Source organism: Centropristis striata, chromosome 1 (genome assembly GCF_030273125.1).
Source record: "Centropristis striata isolate RG_2023a ecotype Rhode Island chromosome 1, C.striata_1.0, whole genome shotgun sequence".
Taxonomy (NCBI): Eukaryota; Metazoa; Chordata; class Actinopteri; order Perciformes; family Serranidae; genus Centropristis; species Centropristis striata.
In genome coordinates this window covers 3099043-3120932 of record NC_081517.1, presented here as the reverse complement: position 1 = coordinate 3120932, position 21890 = coordinate 3099043, and the positions used below count along the sequence as shown (strand labels likewise).

At 36.1% G+C, this 21890-nt stretch overlaps 2 protein-coding genes across 2 annotated transcripts in view; both read left to right on the top strand.

The window, feature by feature from the left end:
- LOC131968501 (girdin-like) overlaps positions 1 to 6756 on the top strand; it is a 44486-nt gene extending 37730 nt beyond the window's left edge. The window contains exons 27-29 of the mRNA XM_059329417.1: positions 1373 to 1630; positions 2591 to 2656; positions 3963 to 6756. Of these exons, the coding sequence (XP_059185400.1) occupies positions 1373 to 1630; positions 2591 to 2656; positions 3963 to 5029 (1391 nt within the window). The 3' untranslated portion in view covers positions 5030 to 6756. The remainder of the gene's footprint in view (positions 1 to 1372; positions 1631 to 2590; positions 2657 to 3962) is intronic.
- Positions 6757 to 8398: 1642 nt separating this feature from the next.
- On the top strand, positions 8399 to 20952 carry mettl26 (methyltransferase like 26). The gene is made up of 6 exons (XM_059324783.1): positions 8399 to 8760; positions 13114 to 13276; positions 17860 to 17919; positions 18016 to 18083; positions 19818 to 19896; positions 20689 to 20952. The coding sequence occupies exons 1-6, from the start codon at positions 8567 to 8569 to the stop codon at positions 20743 to 20745; spliced, it is 621 nt and encodes a 206-aa protein (XP_059180766.1). The 5' UTR covers positions 8399 to 8566; the 3' UTR covers positions 20746 to 20952.
- The last annotated feature ends 938 nt before the right edge of the window (positions 20953 to 21890 follow it).

The following is a 21890-nucleotide window of genomic DNA, read 5'->3' as shown; positions in this document are numbered from 1 at the left end:
CATTATAAATTATTGAATATAAAAAAAATGAGTTTCAGTATTTTAGATTCCTCAAAGTAACCACCCTTTGCTTACTAGAATATAAGACATGTTTTCAGTTATTTCACACTTTTTTGTTAAGTACATAATTCCACATGTGTTCATTAATAGTTTTGATGAATCTACAATGTAAATAGTCATGAAAATAAAGGAAACGCATTGAATGAGAAGGTGTGTCTAAACTTTTGGCCTGTACTATATATATATATATATATATATATATATATATATATATATATATATATATGTATATATATAAAAATACTACAAATGTCTCTAGTGAGGGTTAGACATCTGTCAGCAGCAATCATTTTCTAGAAGAGTGGCTATATTTGAAACCAATCTGGGGTATTTTACCAGAGGACAAAGAAATGCTGCATTGCAGGAGGACGCCGTTGCTGCATGAGCTCAGCCTTCTCAGCAGCCAGCTGTACGGTAGAGATTAACAGTAGAAAAGCACAGTTCTATCAAATCAACTGTGTGGTCTGTGGAGAGAGAAAACCACCCCTGTTTCTGTGTTTACCACACCATAGAACAGGGGGAGGCAACGTGCGGCTCTGGAGCCACATTTGGCTCTTCAGGCCGTCTGCAGTGGCTCCCTGGGGACGGTAACAAAAAGTTATACATTTTAAATGTAATTTATCATTGGTGTAGGCCCAAAATAATTTGTATTCCCCAATTGTAAAAATGTGTAGGTGATATACACCAGTAAAAATGTTTCAAAACTAGGGCTGTCAAATGATTAATTTTTTTTGATCGCGATTAATCGCAGAATTTCCATAGTTAATTGCGATTAATCGCGTTTTGAGTTACATGTTTAAAATTCTGTTATTTCGCATTTAGCAGTTTTAAGCCCATAAAACATAAAGTACAAGTACCTCAAAATTATACTTAAGTACAGTACTTGAGTAAATGTACTTAGTTACTTTCCACAACTGTGGTTTTGTTGAAATTAATAAAAAAAAAGGCCTGGAGTGAGAACTTACTGAAGTAAAAGTACAAAAGTATCAGCATCAAAATGTACTTAAAGTATCCAAATTAAAATCACTCTTAACACAGAATGGACCCACTCAGATCGTATTATATATTCTAAATATATATATATAGGCTGTTTTATTTGTTTTTATCTTCACTCTAAGGCTCAAAATAAGACTTGCGGCTCCATTCCGACGGTTTTTCTCTTATTTTGGCCAACAATGGCTCTTTTGTTAGTTAAGGTTGCTGACCCCTGCCATAGAACAACAACAAAAACCTCCTAATCTCCACGACCACCTCACCTGTGTGTCCCACTCCCTCATCCCACTTCTTCCACTCCTTGGTCCATTAAAAACAGCCCTGAGCAGCCTGGCGTCCCCCTCGGCCCCGTCCAAGGAGGAGCGATGGGCAGCCAGCTCAGAGCAGCTGGACGGGTCAGAGGCTGATGTGGAGGAGGACAGGAAGAACGCATTGTCCTCATCTCTTACCACATCCATCTTGTCCATCCTCCACCTTAATCTCCCCACCACTCCTCCACCATCTGGCCACCACGTCACCATCACAACCACTGACTCCACCGACACTGTTCCAGATGTTTCTGAGCTCTGGGTGACAGGTAGAGGCATTCATGAGCAAAATGTTTTGTTTGATGTCAGTGTAGAGCAGTAGTTCTCAACCTTTTTGAGTCGCGACCCCCAATTTAACATGCATGTTGTCCGTGACCCCCACTCACTGAACAGAATCTCACACGCACAGTTCAGATCATACAAAAAAGAAACAAAGTGACCAAAAAAAGACACAAAATGACTTAAAAAAGACACAAAATGACCAAAAAAAGGAAACAAAATGACCAAAAAAGGAAACAAAATGACCAAAAAAAGACAAAATGACCAAAAAAAGACACAAAATGACTTAAAAAAAGACACAAAATGACTTAAAAAAAAGACACAAAATGACAAAAAAAACCCAAAATGACAAAAAATTCAAAATGATTTCGCGACCCCCAGAAATCATCTGGCGACCCCAGTTGGGGTCCCGACCCCAAGGTTGAGAATAGCTGGTGTAGAGGAGAGGAGACGTTTTAAGACAAGACACTAAATAGCTCATAAGAGTTTAAATTGAGAGCTGATATCTTGACATTTTCCATGGTTTTCTTGATAATAACCAAAATCGTTAACAAGAAAACCATGGGAAATGGCTAGATATCAGCTCACATGAGCTATTTTTGTTGTTATCATTATATTTGTCCAAACAAGTGTACCCGTTAGTTGTACCAGGCATTAAATAAACAAGAAATTGAAGATAACAAGGGTGGTCTGATCATTTTTACCATGACTGTATATGCTAACATGGTGAATCGAGGAGAAATCTACAGACCCAAACAGACCAAATGTAGTAAAGTAAACAGCCAAATGTGTCTGTTGGATCTTTTCTTTCCCTTAGTGTAAAAGAAGACATGTTATGGAAAGTGACTAGTGCATAAAAAACAATGTTTCAGCCTGTAGTGTCTCGCCTCATGCTTAGAAGTGTCAGTCACATGTAACCAAACAGTGATTTCTCATTTGACTCTCCACAGACAAGGAGTCAAACGACAGCGCTGTGCCATCTGGATTTGAGGACAACGAGGAGCTGCAGCATCACGGTAAAGCCCTGTGGATCCTCGTTTAGAGGATTCACCCAGCATACAGATGTATTACCAGCTCGGGAATTAGAGCAAATCCATCAGATTGCATTCATGACCTTGTTTTTTATTAATCTCTGTGCTGACCACAGAGGCTAACAACTGTTAGAGAGAAACATGATGCTACTGCCCCCTGTGGGTCTTTAACAATATTATGTTTTCAGATCTTTATTTGGGTCTGCAACTGACATTTTTAACTTCCTTTGATGGCATGTCAAGCTGTTTATCTGAGTAGTGACTTTTCTTGTCATATTTAGTATTTAGGCACACAGGATTCCTATATATTTCATGATATTTAAATTACATTTTTTTTTTTTAAATAGTAGTCGTCGCATGTGCTCACACTCACAGTTCAGATCACCCAAAAAAGACACAAAATGACTTAAAAAAGACACAAAATGACCAAAAAAGGAAACAAAATGACCAAAAAAAGACACTTAATTACTTAAAAAAGACACAAAATGAGTGAATATTTAGAAAATAAAACGTATATTTCTCACTAGAAATGTGATCAAAATCCATTTTTATGCAGAAACTAAGTCAAAATATTGATTTTTTTCACTAAAAATGAGAGAACTGTCCGCCATGGTTTTTTGTTCTAACCTGCTGGAACCTTGAAAGTCACGTGACTTGGAACAAACCAATAGGAAAAAACATTCATGGAATAGCCACGGGATATGACTGTCATTAACTTGCATTGTAGCGAAATCCGTGTCAGTTTCACGGAAATTTGAGTGATTCCGTGGCTATTCCACGGATTTTGAGTTAAGCGAATCCGTGGCTATTTCACGGATTCCTGTGAGACCAGGTTTTGATTGATTGATTGTCTTTATTTCGAAATTTCAAAATGACTATACATATATATATAAATGTAAACATAAATACAATTACTAAGTATATTACAAAACTACAGTCTACATATGTCCACGTTACAGAGGCTTTTCTAAATTTCTGTACTTTGTAAAGATGATGTCTTTATATTTGTTTTTAAACTGTCTTATGTTTTGGCTTTTCTGTACTTCCACACTTAACTTATTCCACAATTTAACTCTGTAGATGCTGATACAAAAGCTCTTTTTGGTTGTGCGTGTGCGGTGGACCTTGAAGTTTAGCTGTCCCCTTAGCTTATACCCTCCCTCCCGTTCAGAAAACATTGCCTGTATGTTTTTTGGTAGCATATTATTTCTGGCTTTGAAGATTGTTTGGGCAGTTTTGAATTCAACCAGATCAGGAAGGTTGGTTTAATCACATGGTAATGTCTTCCCAGGGCTGAACGGCGCCCAGAGTCGAGCCCAGAGCGAGAGCAGTGGTGAGTTCAGCATGAGCCTGGACAACGAGCCGTGGTCCAACGGCAGCAGCCCCGTCCAGCAGCCTCCGTCACGCCGCTCCTCCTCCTCCTTCCAGCCCCCCAGCGACGCCTCCACCCCCCAACACAAGCAGAAAGCTGCCACCATGCCCCTCACTACCAGCCACGCTCCAGCTACACCAAAACAGAAAGCGCCCGGCCTCTCTCAGGACTTCTGGCTCACCAGGGGCACAAAGAGCATCCGCAGGGGGTCGAGAGGGAAAGTGACGCGCCGCTCCTCAGACTCAGCGAGCGCCGTCAAAATGAACCCAGGAGGCCTCAACGGGATGAGTTCAAAAATCAGCTCGAGCAAAGCCGAGACCAGCAGAGCGTTGGTGTGTTCCCCCATCACGGTGCTGTACGTGCAGGGCAAGTCATCTTCCATGTCGGGCTGCCTCAACTGCTTCTCCACGCCGCTGGGGAAAGAGGGCCGCCTGAAAGGCCCCAAGTCCCCAAAGAGCCTCCCCCGAGCCAGCAGCGTCATCTCCACAGCGGAGGGCTCGTCCAGGCGCTCCAGCGTCAACAGTGACTGCAGGGTGGCGGTGAAGGCCGACCCGCTCTCCGTCCTGGTTTCAGAGGAGAGCGGTAATCAAGAGGAAGTGAGTCCGCCTGAACCAGAGACCAGTAACAGTGAACCAGGACTCATTCCTCCAGTCAAACCTCCCAGAGACCCAACAGCCGTCGTCCCCACAGACGGTGGCCCCAAATCCCCTAAATCCCCCGTGCAGGAGTCACTTTTTGGCTCCTCGTTCACTTTTAACTCCGTCTTCTCAAACACTATCTTCAGCGATTCTGTGGTCACCACCATGTCCAGTATGGACGCCCTGGACACCAACAACCACACCTCCCTCGGTCTGGATCCGTCCGTGCAGCCACCAGAGAGCCACGAGGCGGCTCCTGGTGCACCACAAACACTGGAAGAGCAGAGTCAACCTGCAGAAGGTGCAGCCGGACTGGAGGAGAAGGACAAGACGCTCACCATTGCATGAAAGCAGCAGAATCACTGAATATTGGGCCTCATGCAGCAACATTCTCTTTTTTTTTTTTTTATATTCTTTTTATTGCCAAGTTCACATTGGTTAGAATACATGTTTCACACAAAGCAATCATAGTTTTATATGCTTTTTTGGTATACAAGAATAAAAGTTAAACCAAAACCAAAACAATAACAAACAAACCAACAAAAAACAAAACAAACAACAACACGGCTGTATCTTAAAACATAAATAGATTGGATATGACAAAATGGCGGATTACCACACAACTTGGGTACAGTGTCCAAACAACAGCAACAAGAAAAAGAAAAGTGCCGACCTGAGGCAGAGGGAAGGATTAGCTTCCAGTCAGTATGATCACTTAATTGGAATCATTCAAATTTTAACATGAACCTCTCTCAGGTCCTTCAGAAATTTTAATACTGGCTTCCATACTTTATCAAAAATTGCCCACCTGCCTGAGCAACATTCTCTTACATTTCTTTTTTTTTTGACATTTTTTATTTTTATTTTGTGAGAGCATTATCATACAGTGCTTACTTTCAGACAATATACAATAGTATTTCTGCCACTCACAATCAAGGTTTTTTGTTTACAAAACAAGAAACAAGATACAGAAAGTTAAACTTTTTACATTTGAGAACTTTGAACAAACTGGGAAAGGTAGACATATGTGAAAGAGCAAATAGAAAAAAGAAAAAGAAATTATCCACCATGGAGTTTCAAAATTAAATATAAGTAATACAAACTAATCATTAGACCCAATAAAACATAGTACAATGTTACAGTACAAAACAGCATTACAGGGTCTCTCTTACATTTCTATTATATTTTCTCCTAAAAAAATAAGAAAAGTCAACTCCAGATTCCAGATGCTCCAAACGTTCTTTGATAATGTGATATTCATGTTTTTTTTTTAATGTTTTGCTTTTATGTGGACTGTTAAAATTAGATTTCTTTACTCTTTTTTAATAGAAAAAAAGAGAAGACAAAAAAAAGAAACAATATCGGTGAATCCCAGAAATCAATGGGTACTTATAAAATAAGAACAAATGATGGATTCAAACGAAAATAAATTAATTTGCATATTGCTCTCCTGCGTGAGGCCCAATGTGTCAAATTTTCATCACATCAACTGAAGCACACAATGTAAGTCACTGTAATTTAATATGTTTGTATTTAATTCCACCGACTACCTAATTAACGATACAGTTAACTATACAGTCATATTAAAAGGTGTAAGTAAAAAAAAGATGTTTAGCTTGTGATTTTTTCCCTCACAGCTTTAGTAACATTACAGCTCTTACGGCATATTAATATACCTGAGTTATAGCTCAAGAGATTCACAGTGTTATTTTTCCATCCTGGTTTGTGTTTTTGCACAATTTCTGTTTAATATAACTGAATAACATGCAGATAGTTGTCTTGTCTTTGGCCATTTGAAATTAGATTGGTGTTGTGACTCCAGCCTGTTTACCTTTCCTTTACCACACTGACAATCCTGTTCTGTATATTTGTGTTTGCCAAAATATTTTGTTCATTTCTGCTGTTTCTATTTATGTCTGTCACTCTGACAGAACTTTTAAATTATTATATGTTGATTTCCGTGTATGTTAGATTTAAGTGTGAGCCTGGGTTGAAATTGTGTAAGAAACTGTAAATCTTGTAAAATAGGATGTGTACCTGAATGCTATTTTCCCTAAAATAAAGAAACCCCCTATGTAAAATATGTGTTTGTCTTTTTTTGTTTTGTTATTTTATTGCACAAATTGTATCAAAAAGCCACACGTCAGATTTAAGAGAATACAGTTTTTAAAACAGCAGAGGATGTAACAACAATAACAAACAAAATGGGAATTAAATCTATCTATCTACAGAAAATATTTAATTTTATGGTTGTTGGTTTTTTACAGGATTGAGTTAGTGCAAAGTGTGAAATATGAAGCATGAGTGATTTGATGAAATATCACTGACTCAAGCATAGGTTTAGATATTTTTCATGTGTTTGTCACACATGATTCATTCAAGGACAATTGGAAATGTGAAAATCAGATGATAATTTCTGTTTTTACAGTTTCTGGCTCTGGGTTGGATTGTGAGGTATGAAGTATTAACAGTGGAAAGGCCATTTGTGTAAAAAAAAAATAATAACTTCCTGTGAGTCACCACCACTTTGGGCAAAAATAAATAGTAAAAAAAAAGCATTCAGATTTAGGGCTTTCGGAATTTTACAACATTTTTCTTTGGGGTTTTTTTGTATTATCATCTCATTTAGATAATTTATTTCCATATGTTAGATTCAGACTACTTTGATCATAATAAAATATAGAGTATTTTAAAGCATCCAAAGAGTCCTCGTTAATCTCCAACAGAAAGAAGACGTTCTCAGGGTTTCTGTGTCTGAGTTAGCAAGATATGGTAACACTTTATTTTGAAGGTGTCTACATAAGAGTGACATGAGCGTGTCATAAACATGACATGGGATGTGTCATGAACATTAATGACACTTTGAAGTAACATTAATGCTCATGATACTTGTCATGTCATGTTTCTGACAGGCTTGTGTGACTCTTATGTAGACACCTTCAAAATAAAGTGTTACCATATCTTGCTTAAGTCACAAAGGCATGTGCAAAAAATTGCCTAAGTCACATTTTATTTTGACTTCGGCATAATAAATCCGCTTAAGTCACACACTTGACATAGGCCATTATCTTAAAGGGGTAAAATCACATGATCTGATCAACTGAGGATCTAGGCGATTTACCATAGGTGGCATGAGGAGATGATTTTGGCCAAAAAAAAAAAAAAAATTGAAATTATTATTAAATTATTTTAACAGTGTGACGATATATGGAGAGAAAAAAAACACCTAACCCTAAAAAAATTCTAACAAAAGGTAATAGATGTTCCTAATAACATACTAAAAGTTTACCTAAATCTGACCACTAGAAAGGTGTAATTTGGTGTAAAAACCAACACTAGGCAAAGCCATATGAGAAAGGAGAAATCTGTAATTACTTAATTTTAACTTTACTTTATTAAGGGAAACTGTAAAGTGTCTGTGGTGCAAGGTGCTCATGCAGGAAGGCTCACTTGAAGTGATTTATTTCTCTTAAGTTACATAATGTACTTATTGCTATGCCAATAGCCATCCTTTGTTACATCCTTTTGAGTGAAATGATCAATAAATGTCATATGTTACACTTTTGGTGAAGTTTTTTGTGTTTCCTGCAAAAGTTGAAAAAAATAATTAAGGCGATTATTTTAAAGGGGGATAATATGCACCTGCCTGTTCACTGTGTTGTTTTATAACGGTGCAGGAGAGCTCGTGCCCGTTCAGCGTTCTTATTGGCTGTCACGTCTGTCACGTGGGGGGGCAATGCGGAAGCGGACCATTTTCAGCCGAAAAACAAAACATTCGTGGGTGGTGTGGAGTTATTCAATCTGGACTGACGTTACTCAGCACTGCTGGAGTGGCTCCGCAAACTGTACCGCATCTCTCGACAGTTGTACCCGGGGTTTGGCACGATGCTGAACGCCGCCGCCGCGGAGAGGAACAAGGAGCCCATCCTGGCGGTGCTCCGGGAGTGCGTGAACACCGGGAGACCCCTGCAGGCTCTGGAGATCTCCTCCGGTACCGGGCAACACGTCACACACTTCGCTCAGGCCCTGCGGAACATCACCTGGCAGCCGTCAGAGTACGACCGCCAGTCTCTAGTCAGGTAAACGCAGCTCGTGTCAGTTAATAACAACCTTATAAACCGCGTATAAGCCTTGCCAAGGCAGACACTAATTATTACCGTAATACACCAAGGCTGCCTTGGTGTATTACGGTAATAATTAGTGTCTGCGTAGGAAACTTGAAGCAAGGCATTGGCCGTTCACTCTATGGAGTCTGGGGCTGTTTTGTACATTTTTTTATCCTTTTCATTCTGCCTGTATACACCACTTTAAAAAAAAATGTAAATGCCATGTTGGTTTTTTTTCTCAGCACAACCTCACCGAATTGATAATAATAATTTCATCCTGTCTTACTGGCAGGGCCGGTTCTAGGCAGCATATATGAGGGGGCAGTCAGAAATGTGAAGGGGGCATCATCCAATCCAATGCACTTTATTTATATAGCACAATTTTAGCAAACACAAGGTTTCCAAAGTGCTGCACAAACAATAAATACATAACACAATACAAAGAGATGTAGTAAACAATAGTCTCTTTTTACCTTTGTCAATTCTGTATTTTATTGCACTTTTTGCACTTTTATGTGAAGCACTTTGGTGCGGCTCAGCCGTCTGTAAAGCCTTGGTGTATTACGGTAATAATTAGTGTCTGCGTAGGAAACTTGAAGCAAGGCATTGGCCGTTAACTCTATGGAGTCTGGGGCTATTTTGTCCATTTTTGTATCATTTTCTTCTGCCTGTAAACACCACTTTTTAAAAAAAATGTTTAAATGCCATGTTGGTATTTTTTTTTCAGCACAACCTCATCGAATTGCAGTGGCGGTTCTAGACCAATTTTACTGTGGGGGCCAAAGAGGGGCCAGTGTTTAATAATAGGGGCACATTTAAAAACGGTAAAGATGATATTTAAGCATTCAAAACCTTTATTTTACCTTATTTAAAAATCTCATTTAAGTATATTTGGAAGATACAGATACATTGATTGAAACAATGAGACTTACCAACAAGAATTATCTTTTTTCAAATATACACCAGCTTTTATTGCTTTTATTTAACTACACAATGTACACATTTTGGGTTCCTTTTGTGTACAATGCGATATTGTTTGAAGAAAAAATAGGTTAGAATTGTTCCGTCATTCATCGTTTTAAATTGATCATTTCATTATTAATTTGACACAGGGGCCACAGCAGGGGCCAAGGGCTTCTACACAGGGGCAGGGGCCCCTGGAGGCCCCAGTGTAGAACCGCCACTGTCGAATTGATAATAATTATTTAATCCTGTCTTACTGGCAGGGCCGGTTCTAGGCAGCATATATGAGGGGGCAGTCAGAAATGTGAAGGGGGCATCATCCAATCCAATCCACTTTATTTATATTATAGCACAATTTTAGCAAACACAAGGTTTCCAAAGTGCTGCACAAACAATAAATGCATAACACAATACAAAGAGATGTAGTAAACAATAGAACAGTAAGATGCAATAAGATAAAATAAATAAAAAATGGGATAAAAATAAATAAAATAAAGTGTAAAATGTACTGCCCGCACAAAATAAAATATGCATGAATACAATAAAAACAAAAAATCATAAAATCAACATAAAATCAACACTCTACGTCATGGGTCTCAAACTCGCGGCCCGCGGGCCAATTGCGGCCCTCGTCACGGTATTTTGTGGCCCCCACCTTGATATGAAAGTTTAATGTGAGTTTTATATGAATGACACTTTACTGTGTTGTGTGTGGAAGGTCCCTTTTATCACTTTTTTGGGTAATTTTGTCTTTTTTAAATAGTTTTGTCTTTTTTAATAATGTTGTGTCTTTTTTGGTAATTGTGTGTCTTTTTTAAATAATTTTGTGACTGTTTTAAGTAATTTCGTTTTTTTTGTCATTTTGTGCCTTTTTGGTCACTTTGTGTATTTTTTGGGGTCATTTTGTGTATTTTTTGGGGTCATTTTGTGTATTTTTAACTTAATTTAGTGTTTTTTCAGTCATTTTGTCTTTTTCTGTAATTTTGTGTCTTTTTTTGGTCATTTTGATACTGCCTCCAGCGGCCCCCAGGTAATTTGAGTTTGAGACCCCTGCTATACGTGGTGTTAAAAGCCAATGAGAAGAGTTGGGTTTTAAGAAGAGATTTAAAATGAGACAGTGAGGAGACCTGTCTGATGTATAGCGGCAATTCATTCATCTTCATGTGTACACATCACTTTGTTTCTGTGCTTATAGTAACGATGCTTTCTTCATTAAAATTGCTCTATGTGTCCAACCCCAACCTGGAGAAGTGGATTACACTTTGTCAGGCCTCTACCTTCACACCTGTCCAGGTGTCCCACCTGAACACTGAGCTCCTGCTGCTTTAGCTCTTAAGGTCACTGAGGCACAGAAACCCCCTGACCACAATAAGGTGGCAATCCCTCAGGGGGGGAACTGAAAAATAAAAATAAAATAAAACATCCTTTATCCAGATTTCAACCAACAATCATGTATCTTATGTCCCTTTTTCAGATGATTTTTCTGCTACTGCTGATCATTTATTCAAATTGTAATGCATATTAACATTGTGAGTATATTAAAATGTGCTTTCTCAACTTCTGAAATTTTGATTTTAAGGGGGCTCGGCCCCCTCTTGCCCCAGCATAGAGCCGGCCTTGCTTACTGGATCGACAGTTTGAACCCAAAAGAAACAAAGAAAAACAGACATAAAATGTGATTTTGAATCAGGTTTTTTCCGGTTGACCTTTTGGAGTTTGGGGCTATTTTGGCCGTTTTTGAACCCTGTAATTACTGTTATTACCACTTTAAAATAAGGTTTTCCATGCCATGTTGGGAGAATTTTTTCAGCACCATCTCATAATGATTTTTTTTTTAACTTGGACTTACTGGATCAACAATTAACACATAAAAAAAACATGAAATCTGAATTATTTTTCACTTCCAAAACACTGTCATGCTCAATGAAGAATTTGTTGCAAATGTGAACAAACATATAAGAGGGTTCCATCCAGTTCTATATTTTTTTCCAAAATCTATTTGAGCTTGTCTCCAGTTTTACTTGGTATATCATCATCAAACTGAAACTGGCCTCATGGAGTTTACAGCCAGAACTTTAGAGGTAAATTGACAGTAGGGCTCCACGCTGCTTTTTATTTACGTCTGGATGTCATGAAGTCATGCTTTGGCGCTTTTGGAGACTCCAGAGGGTTAAACTAAGGTATTACGGTGTTAATTAATCTCTGCGTAATAAACTTGAAGCAAGGCATTGGCCATTAAACTCAGGTATTACAGTAATGTTACTTGCATTAACCCTCTGGGGTCTGATATACCCCAGAGGCATGTTTGGTATTTGGTATTTTCTCAGCACAACTTCAACATGATCTGACAATTATTTTTTTCACTTTAACCCACTTTATTAACTTATTGAGCCCAAAAATACACAAAAATCATGAAATCTGAAATAAAATTATACTATTTATGACAATAAAAACCACAAATATGCTCAATGAACTGTTTTGGACCTGAAAAATGTAAACAAAGGTTGCAAATATGAACATATGAAGGTAAAGTTCAAATATTATAAAATTATATACAAACATATTACCATAAAAACATGTTTATTTATAGGAACAGTGTTAGATGATTAGAGCCCTTTTTTCCATTTTTACAAAATGCCACGCCTGCCTCGTCCCATCCTACTTTTACACTTGCATAAATATTTTTGTACTATTAAATTAAAACGATCATATCTTTGGTTTTACATAGATAGATAGATAGATAGATAGATAGATTACTTTATTCATCCCCGAAGGGAAATTCGGTTGTCACAGCAGTCCGGTATTCAAGTACAATAAAATACAATAGAATAAAATACTGAGGTAGCATAAATAAAAACAACAATAGAAAAAAAACACAGAATAGAACAAGAACAAAGACACTTAAGAAGTTAAAAAGAAAAACATCAGTTGGTAGGATGGTTAGTACAGTATATAATATATATAATATAATATGTAATAATAGATAACAATCTAAAAATAAAATGAAAAATATAAATAAAGTAATAATAAGTAAAATAATATGATATATAATAATAATAGTAATAATAATAATAATAAATAAGGCCGGTATAATAATAGTAGTAGTATATTACCGTATATAGTAATAATAGTAATGGCAGCAACAGTATATATAATAATAATAATAACAGTAATAATATTAATAGCATAGCAAACATGACCTCCGAACATCAAACAAAAACCTGGAGAAAGTTTCAAGTCCGCGCTCCACGTGACCTCGTTTTTTTGTTACGGCGCTTTGAAAAAAGCCACGTTATCTGATCACTCAAGCGTGATCATAGACCCCAGACGATTAACAATAATGTCTTTTGTTCCTATTCTCAGTATCGAAGCGTACAGAGCCCACTATCAGCTGTACAATGTGAGGCCAGTCATCCACCTGGATGCTTCTCTGCCCCACCAGTACTGGGGAGGCATCCAGCCAGAGAGCCTCGACCTGCTAGTCAACATCAACATGATCCACATTTCTCCAATGGCTTGCACAGAGGTAGGAGTTCTGGTTTTATAAATGCTTATAGTGAAGTGTTGGTCTTATCTAACACAAGGAGCTGACACGGCCCATCACCACGGCGACACTACGGTCCCTCACTCATCACTGCTTTCTCTATGAACTAGTTAGTTGGACATAGGGTTGCAAAGGGGCGGAAAATTTCTGGTAAATTTCCATGGGAAGTTAAGCTTGGGAATTTTGGAAATATTCCATATTGGAAGCTTTCCATGGGAATAATGGGAATTATGGGAATTAATGGGAATTTAGGAGAACTAATTGGGAATATATTATATACAAGCATAAATATAAGCAGAAGTCATAAGAAAACATCCATGCAAAATGTTTTCAACAGATATTTCAACAGATTTATTTGTAAGTAGAGTAGAACACGTTCTAATTACTTGTTTCATGGATGAACAAAAACAGGAGTGTTGGGTTCAATATCACCCATCCCCTAACCCCACTCATTAAAAAATGAGAAATCAATTAAATCAATTTAAAAAAAATCAATTTTGAAAATTCCCAGTTTATTCCCATAAATTCCCGTTAATTCCCATTAATTCCCGTTAATTCCCTTAAATTCCCATGGAAAGTTTCCGTCTTTGAAAATTCCGGGAATTTTGCAGTCCTAGTTGGACATCACTCCTAATCTGTAAATTGGTTTATCTTTATCTACACCAGTAGTTCTCAACCTTTTTGAGTCGCGACCCCCAATTTAACATGCATGTTGTCCCCGACCCCAGAATCTCCATGCACAGTTCAGATCAGACAAACTTGGTTGATACGACGAATTTTGGACAAATAATGAAGCAGACAACAACTAAAACATCTCTCTGTCCGTGCATTTATATATATATTTTTTATATTTTATTGTTACTTTTAATCTAAGTCCTTTGCTATCAGTTTAAATGTCCATTCTGACCTCCTGAGTGTGTAACAGTCAGCTTCAAGCCAGAGACTCCTTGTAAAGTAAGAACTTGATACTTTGGGATTTGTCAGAAAAGACACAAAATTACCCAAAAAAGAATCAAATTGACCAAAAAATTATGTAAAATTAAGCAAAAAATGACTCATTGACCACAAAAATGACCAAAATAAGACACAAAATAACCCTAGTAAGGGCAGCATTTATATATAAAGAAAGAAAAAAATTGAATTGTATCGATATGTGCGATATGGTCTAATTCCATATCACATTTAAAAATATATCGATATATCTTTTATATTGATATATCGCCCAGCCCTACCACACACTACTATTTTGTATGCCAGAAAAATATTTTGTATGTTTCAATACATAGAATGTCAAATGCAGTATTCAAAAAAATACCAGGATGTCGTACTCCATTCAGTGGCCCTTTGCAGTATGCAAACATGCATGCTAATCTGGCTATTCTGACCCACAATCCTCTGCAGGGCAAACATGACAGAGGGTCAAAGTTCAAGGCGAGATTTTATGATGAAGTCATATGTGCAAGTTTTATGCTTAAAAGTACAAAGTATGGCAGTGCAGCAATAATGTGAGGCAAATTCTTTGCTTTATTTTAATAAAATGCACATTATGGCCACAACTAATTGTTATTTTCATTTTTGATTAATCTGTTTGATTATTTTTCAATCGTTTGGTTAATAAAATGTCAGAAAAAGGCAAATTCAGCTGAAAACACTTTTTTTTTTAACCATTTTTACATGAAAAATAACTTTAATGGTTAATCAGTTATCAATATAATTGGAGATTATTTTTCTTTTTATTGGCTAATGAATTAGTCAACTAGTCACTCTAACTGAAATGTTTAAGGCTTCATCAGCTCCCTGTATTATTTCCTATTCTTGAGGCCCCTGTGTAGCAGTCAAGTCAAAGTTTATTTATAGAGCACATTTAAAAACAACCTCAGTTGACCAAAGTGCTGTACAGTTATTAAAATAGAATAAATCATACACAACTGGATATAAATAAAAACAATAAAAATAATAAAATACTAAAAACAGTAAAACAATAAAATAAAATAGAATAAAATAGTAATAAAAACTCAATCCAAAACAGAGTTAGAGATAAAAAAAGACAAATAAAAGGGTAAAAAAGTAAAAAAGAAAGCCAAGGACTCTAGCCTAGCTGGGACTGAACGGCCCAGAGGGGCCCCTAGGTAAAATCAAGACTTAAGGCTCTTATTATATGGGTTTATATTGTTATATTTATATTGTCACACCGTGCATATTTCTATACCAAGCTAGTAATAAATCAACACACCACAAACTAATTACTAATAAGGGGCCCTCAGCTCATTTTTTGATGAGTCCCCCAATAGTGAGTAAATCCAGCCCGGACCCAACATAGTTGTGGTTTAAATCTCTAAAAGGGAAAGTCCTCAGTGCTCTTTTTAAAGATTCTCTTTATTACATAAGGCACTTTCCTGTAACTCGACCAGGAACCACTGTGGTATAAAGTGGCAGCAGCAGGTAAATGGTTAAGCCTAAAACATAATCGAACAGCAGCAGCAGAGACATAGATGAGTCAAAAGACACAGAGCAAACTCCATAATAAGTCACGCATAATACACACAATATCAATCTTTAGTTAGCTAACATTAGCCACCATATGCTAATGATGATACCAGACCAAGTCAAGTCAAAGTTTATTTATAGAGCACATTTAAAAACAACCTCAGTTGACCAAAGTGCTGTACAAAATAGAATAAATCATACACAACTGGGTATAAATAAAAAGAATAAAATACTAAAAACAGTAAAACAATAAAATAAAATAGAATAAAATAGTAATAAAAACTCAATCCAAAACAGAGTTAGAGATAAAAAAAAAGACAAATAAAAGGGTAAAAAAGTCAAAAGAAAGCCAAGGATTCTTGCCTGTGAGGGAGGCTGTAAGAGCAAAACCTTCAAGTGTTTTCTATTGAGCAAGAGTGGGTTTTATACATTCATTGTCATGTCATTTTGTGTCCTTTTTTTGGTCATTTTGTGTCTTTTTTAAGTCATTTTTTGTCTGTTTTGGTCATTTTGTGTCTTTTTTTTGTTGTCATTTTGTGTCCTTTTTTTTGGTCATTTTGTGTCTTTTTTTTGGTCATTTTGTTTCTTTTTTAGTCATTTTGTGTCTTTTTTTTGGTCATTTTGTGTCTTTTTTTGTTGTCATTTTGTGTCTGTTTTTGGTCATTTTGTTTCCTTTTTTGGTCATTTTGTGTCTTTTTTTTGGTCATTTTGTGTCTTTTTTTGTTGTCATTTTGTGTCCTTTTTAGTCATTTTGTTTCCTTTTTTGGTCATTTTGTGTCTTTTTTAAGTCATTTTTTGTCTTTTTGGGTCATTTTCTGTCTTTTTTTTTTGGTAATTTTGTGTCTTTTTTTAGTCATTTTGTGTCTTTTTTGGTCATTTTTTGTCTTTTTTGGTCATTTTGTCTCTTTTTTTAGTCATTTTGTGTCTTTTTTTGTTGTCATTTTGTGTCTTTTTTTGGTCATTTTGTTTCTTTTTTGGGTGATCTGAACTGTGCGTGTGAGATTCTGTTCAGTGAGCGGGGGTTGCGACTCAAAAAGGTTGAGAACTACTGATCTAGATAATAAATTCCCCTTCAAATAAACGTATCATTTCTATTATTCTTGTCTTTACTATTCAACACAATGAAGAAATACAAGGCTACACTGGATCACAGTCAAAGCAGAACGAAGCAAAACTTACTGCGGTTTGCTTTGGTTTTGAGTTGGATTTTTATACATTCAGAAGATTGTGTTATGATTTTTTTTTCTGACTAGTCTCATACAGTGATTGTACAGTATATTATATATACAGTATGTATTCTATTGAGCAAGAGTGGGTTTTATACATTCATTGTCATGTCATGTCATTTTGTGTCCTTTTTTTGGTCATTTTGTGTCTTTTTTGGTCATTTTTGGTCTTTTTTTAGTCATTTTGTGTCTTTTTTTAGTCATTTTGTGTCTTTTTTTTAGTCATTTTTTGTCTTTTTTGGTCATTTTTTGTCTTTTTTGGTCATTTTTTGTCTTTTTTTAGTCATTTTGTGTCTTTTTTTAGTCATTTTGTGTCTTTTTTTGTTGTCATTTTATGTCTTTTTTTGTTGTAATTTTGTGTCCTTTTTTGGTCATTTTGTGTCTTTTTTTTGGTCATTTTGTTTCTTTTTTGGTCATTTTGTGTCCTTTTTTTTGTCATTTTGTTTCTTTTTTGGTCATTTTGTGTCTTTTTTGGTCATTTTGTGTCTTTTTTAAGTCATTTTGTTTCTGTTTTTGGTCATTTTGTTTCCTTTTTTGGTCATTTTGAGTTGGATTTTTATACATTCAGAAGATTGTGTTATGATTGTTTTTTTCTGACTAGTCTCATACAGTGATTGTACAGTATATTATATTCGGCTGGTCCTGGTGTTCAGTGTCAATAAAGCAGAAATATTGCAGTTTCTGCCCCCTGGGTGTATATACAGTATGACCCTTTTGACCTCAGATAATAACAGTAAGCAGTGCCCTTTTACAGTTTCTGCCTCGGGTCGTGCTATAAAAGAAAGCAAGAACAAAAAGAGATGGAGTAGTTGTCCCTCCCCAGTGATACCATCACTTTTTTTCTTCTTCTAGGGTTTATTCAACGGGGCTGGAGCCGTGCTGAAGCCACAGGGTCTTCTGTTGACATATGGGGTGAGTGAAAAAACATGTCATAATATTATCAAATATAAACACAAAAGCATGCCATTAAAGTAAATGCTGCATAACCTATCTTGTTGTTTCCCTCAGCCCTATGCAGTGAACGGTCACATCACCCCTCAGAGTAATATTGACTTTGACTACAGCCTACGGCAGAGGTACAGTACTGAAAATCCTTTGTAGTGTGTGATGGAAGTACAAGGGATGCTTCTGATTTAATGACGTGTGGTTGTGTGAGGTATTTATTTATAGACGGTGTGTTACCTTCAGTAGCTGCTGGTCAGTACGCCCCCAGTTTATTTAGAAGCAGGCATCAGTACCAGTGTGGAAGCTAAGCAATACAAGGACTGCTGTAAATGCACTGCTAATTATTTGTTTCTTACCAAGATAAAAAAACCCCAACAACTTAGATTTAGAAGTGTTGGATAATTTGTCTTGTTTTAAGAGTTCATTTCTTATTTTAAGTGTTCAATATGCTTTATTTAAAATGGTAAATGGGGTGCACTTATATAGCGATTTTATCCAAATCGCTTTAAACTACACACTACGCTCATTCACCCGTTCACACAAACATTAATACTGGTGGCCGAGGCACCATTGGTGCCACCTGCCACCATTGGGAATTCATTCACACACAGATGAACGCAGCATCAGGAGCAATTTGGGGTTCAGTATCTTGCGCAAGGATACTTCAACATGTAGGCTGTTATGGTGGGGATCGAACCACCAACCTTCCGATCACTGGACGAATGCTCTACCAACTGAGCCACAGCCGCCCTTGTTTTTAGACACACCATTTTTTGGGGTGTGTATTTTGGCCACCTATAAAGTATCACTTTAACCCTTGTGCCTCCCTCAAATTTACTACCTCTAACCACCATCGTGGACAAAAACGTCCACGCACACTAAAACTGCTATAAATTAAAAATATATCAATATTTTCTGGTTCTGGTTCTGTATTGCTGTAAAAGGTTTAAAAAGTAATGCAAAAACAGAGTGCAGTAACTACAATGTTGTTGTCTCCTTTCAGCTTTTATATTTTGTTTTCAGTGAATAAAAGAGTTTAACAATTCAAAGATTTCTGTATTTTAGACTTAATATTATGAAGTAAAGTTATATTTTAGTCTTAATATAATTTAATCTCACTTTTTTACTTAATCACTATCTAGATAATAAATTCCCCTTCAAATAAACTAATAATTTCAATTATTCTTGTCTTTACTATTCAACACAATGAAGAAATACAAGGCTACACTGTATCACAGTCAAAGCAGAACGAAGCAAAACTTACTGCGGTTTGCTTTGGTTTTGAGTTGGAATTTGTAGTTGCTGCAATTTTTATATCATTATTTCTCTGAAATAATTCATTTTTCAATTTCGACCATAAATGTAGTTACTGCAGTTAGGCTTTGTAGGGCAGAATAGTATTTTTAATATAGCATTCACCTACACTGATATTGATTTTTCTTTAGATGGGTCCTTTTTTTAAGTAGCTAAAACGTGTTTTACTGCTGCCCCCATCTATAACAGCACACAGTGAAGCTTCCACACTGTTACTCCTGCCTGCTTCTCCTATCTGGGGGCGTGCCAACCACCACCTACAGTGGAAAACACACGACTCTGGATAAGTACGTCATACAAGCCCACTTGAAAAAATCAGGACTCTCCCTTTAATTCTGTTCTAAAGAGATTTGAAAGGAATTGAGTGTGTTCTTGTCAAAAATATGAGCAGCCATGAATTTAACTTTGACATACAGTAACGTCGATTTGCTTTGTGTAAGAGAGAGCAGAATGGAATGCAAATCATAATGTGTTTCTTGTCATTCATACAATAAATAATACAAAAGTGACTGTGGGATGCATAAAGGCTATAATTATTATTAATCTTACAGGAATCCAGAGTGGGGACTCAGGGATCTCTCCCTCCTCAGTTCGATAGCACAAAGAAACGGTTTATTCCTGGAGAAAATAGTAAGTGCACAGCTCATTACAGGGACACTACCGGTCAAAAGTTTTAGAACACCCCAATTTGATCATTTTTTATTGAAATTCAAGCAGTTCAAGTCAAGTGAACAGCTTGAAAGGGTACAAAGGTAAGTGGTGAACTGCCAGAGGTAAATAAAAAAAGGTAAGCTTAACCAAAACTGAAAAATAATGAACATTTCAGAATTATACAAGTAGGCCTTTTTCAGGGAACAAGAAATGGGTTAACAACTTAACTCTATGGAGTCTTGGGCTATTTTGTCCATTTTTTAATTCTTTTTGTGTCTTTTTTAAGTCATTTTGTGGCTTTTGGTGTCTTTTTTTGGTCATTTTGTGTCTTTTGGTGTCTTTTTTAAGTCATTTTGTGTCTTTTGGTGTATTTATTTGGTCATTTTGTGTCTTTTGGTGTCTTTTTTAGGTCATTTTTTATCTTTTGGTGTCTTTTTTTAGTCCTTTAGTTCAACATAAAATGTGATTTTGAATCTTATTTTTACTTTCAAAACACTATCATGCTCAATAAAGAATTTTAAATGTTGCAAATGTGCATTAATTTCAGAGTACACTGAGACATTAAACTGCATCATTTTCAATTAAATTCTGGAAAAGTTGGTGTGTTCTAAAACTTTTGACCAGTAGTGTAAATATTGAACTTTTTCATGATATTCTAATTTTTTGAGATGTACCTGTAGACATTTCTATCTTTCAAATGTAAAAAGATGAGTACACATCTCATGCAGTTATGGAAGTTCTGGTTTACTAATGCATGTTTCTCTTTGCTAGGTGGACATGCCTGCAAACAACAAGTGTCTTCTGTTCAGGAAGGAGAGTTTGGTGTGAAGTCTTCAGACCAGTTTGTTCAAGACGCCTTAACTTACACTTGAAGCTCAGATACATTGCCAAATTTTCGAGAACTGTTAATGAATCATTTCCCTATATTCTAATACACATTGTTGTGAATTAATTTGTTTAATCAGAACTGAAATGTAATCTATTATACGCTATCTTCTTCTGTATTGCACACTTCAGTAAAAAGGCTCACAGATATGTTGTCTTTGTACTATATTTACCTTGATGCAGCCACCTACTCTTTCTATTTCTTTATTCAGTGAAACTAAGCCAGCAGAAGTGCTTTTCAGAGGGAAATAGAGCTTCAAATCATACATAACAACAAAAGGAAATCTGTACAAAGCACCTTTGATGCACAACATTGGTAAAAAAAAATGACCCCCATGTTATTTCATAGTGGCTGTGTGTTTGAATATCTTTTTTTTATTATTAATTTCATTATTACAACAGATCATTATATCCATTTTTTCCTTTCATACTTTATGAAGAAAAATAGTTTTTGTATTATTACAAGTTTACACACATGGGTCAAAAATGGCCTTGTGCATTAGAAGCATAGTGATACAAAAAGTGATACACTAAATTAACAATTTGAGTATATGTGTAACTATGTTTGTCTTATTTTTAAGAACCACCAGATTAAATTGGAAAATCACATATTTTAACATTTGAGACTTATTCAAGCTACCAAATACACCAATTTAACAAAATAGGATGGATAATATTTGTGTCTTCTTTGTCAGGTTTTAAATTGGTGATTGGTAAATTGGTGACCCTTTGATGCACAACATATAAACAGTTTTTAGTGATTAAAAATGGGTTCTTATTCAAAAAGTAAGGAATTAAAACAAAAAATTAGGATGTATGATGATCAAAAACAAGTTATTTGAGGAAAACCTGGAATACTGAATGATGTAATTAATTTATTGCAAAAATACAGAATATAAAAACTTCGTCGGGTCACTTTAGACCATGTTGTGCATCAAAGGGTTAAATAGGTGCTTTGTATAGATTTCCTTTTGACTGGCTAGTATAAAGAGCCCAACACAAATAAACAGAATACAATAAAACAGAAACACAACATAGAGATAATAAACTGTAGGGGTCTATTTCTTTAGCATCACAAGCTTGTTGAT

What these genes read in the sequence shown, in the direction of transcription:
- mettl26 (XM_059324783.1), top strand. Translation starts at nt 8,567, where the DNA reads ATGCTGAACGCCGCCGCCGCGGAGAGGAACAAGGAGCCCATCCTGGCG. An exon ending in GACCGCCAGTCTCTAGTCAG is followed by an intron (nt 8,761 to 13,113) that starts GTAAACGCAGCT and finishes TCCTATTCTCAG; the next exon opens with TATCGAAGCGTACAGAGCCC. An exon ending in GACTACAGCCTACGGCAGAG is followed by an intron (nt 18,084 to 19,817) that starts GTACAGTACTGA and finishes TTAATCTTACAG; the next exon opens with GAATCCAGAGTGGGGACTCA.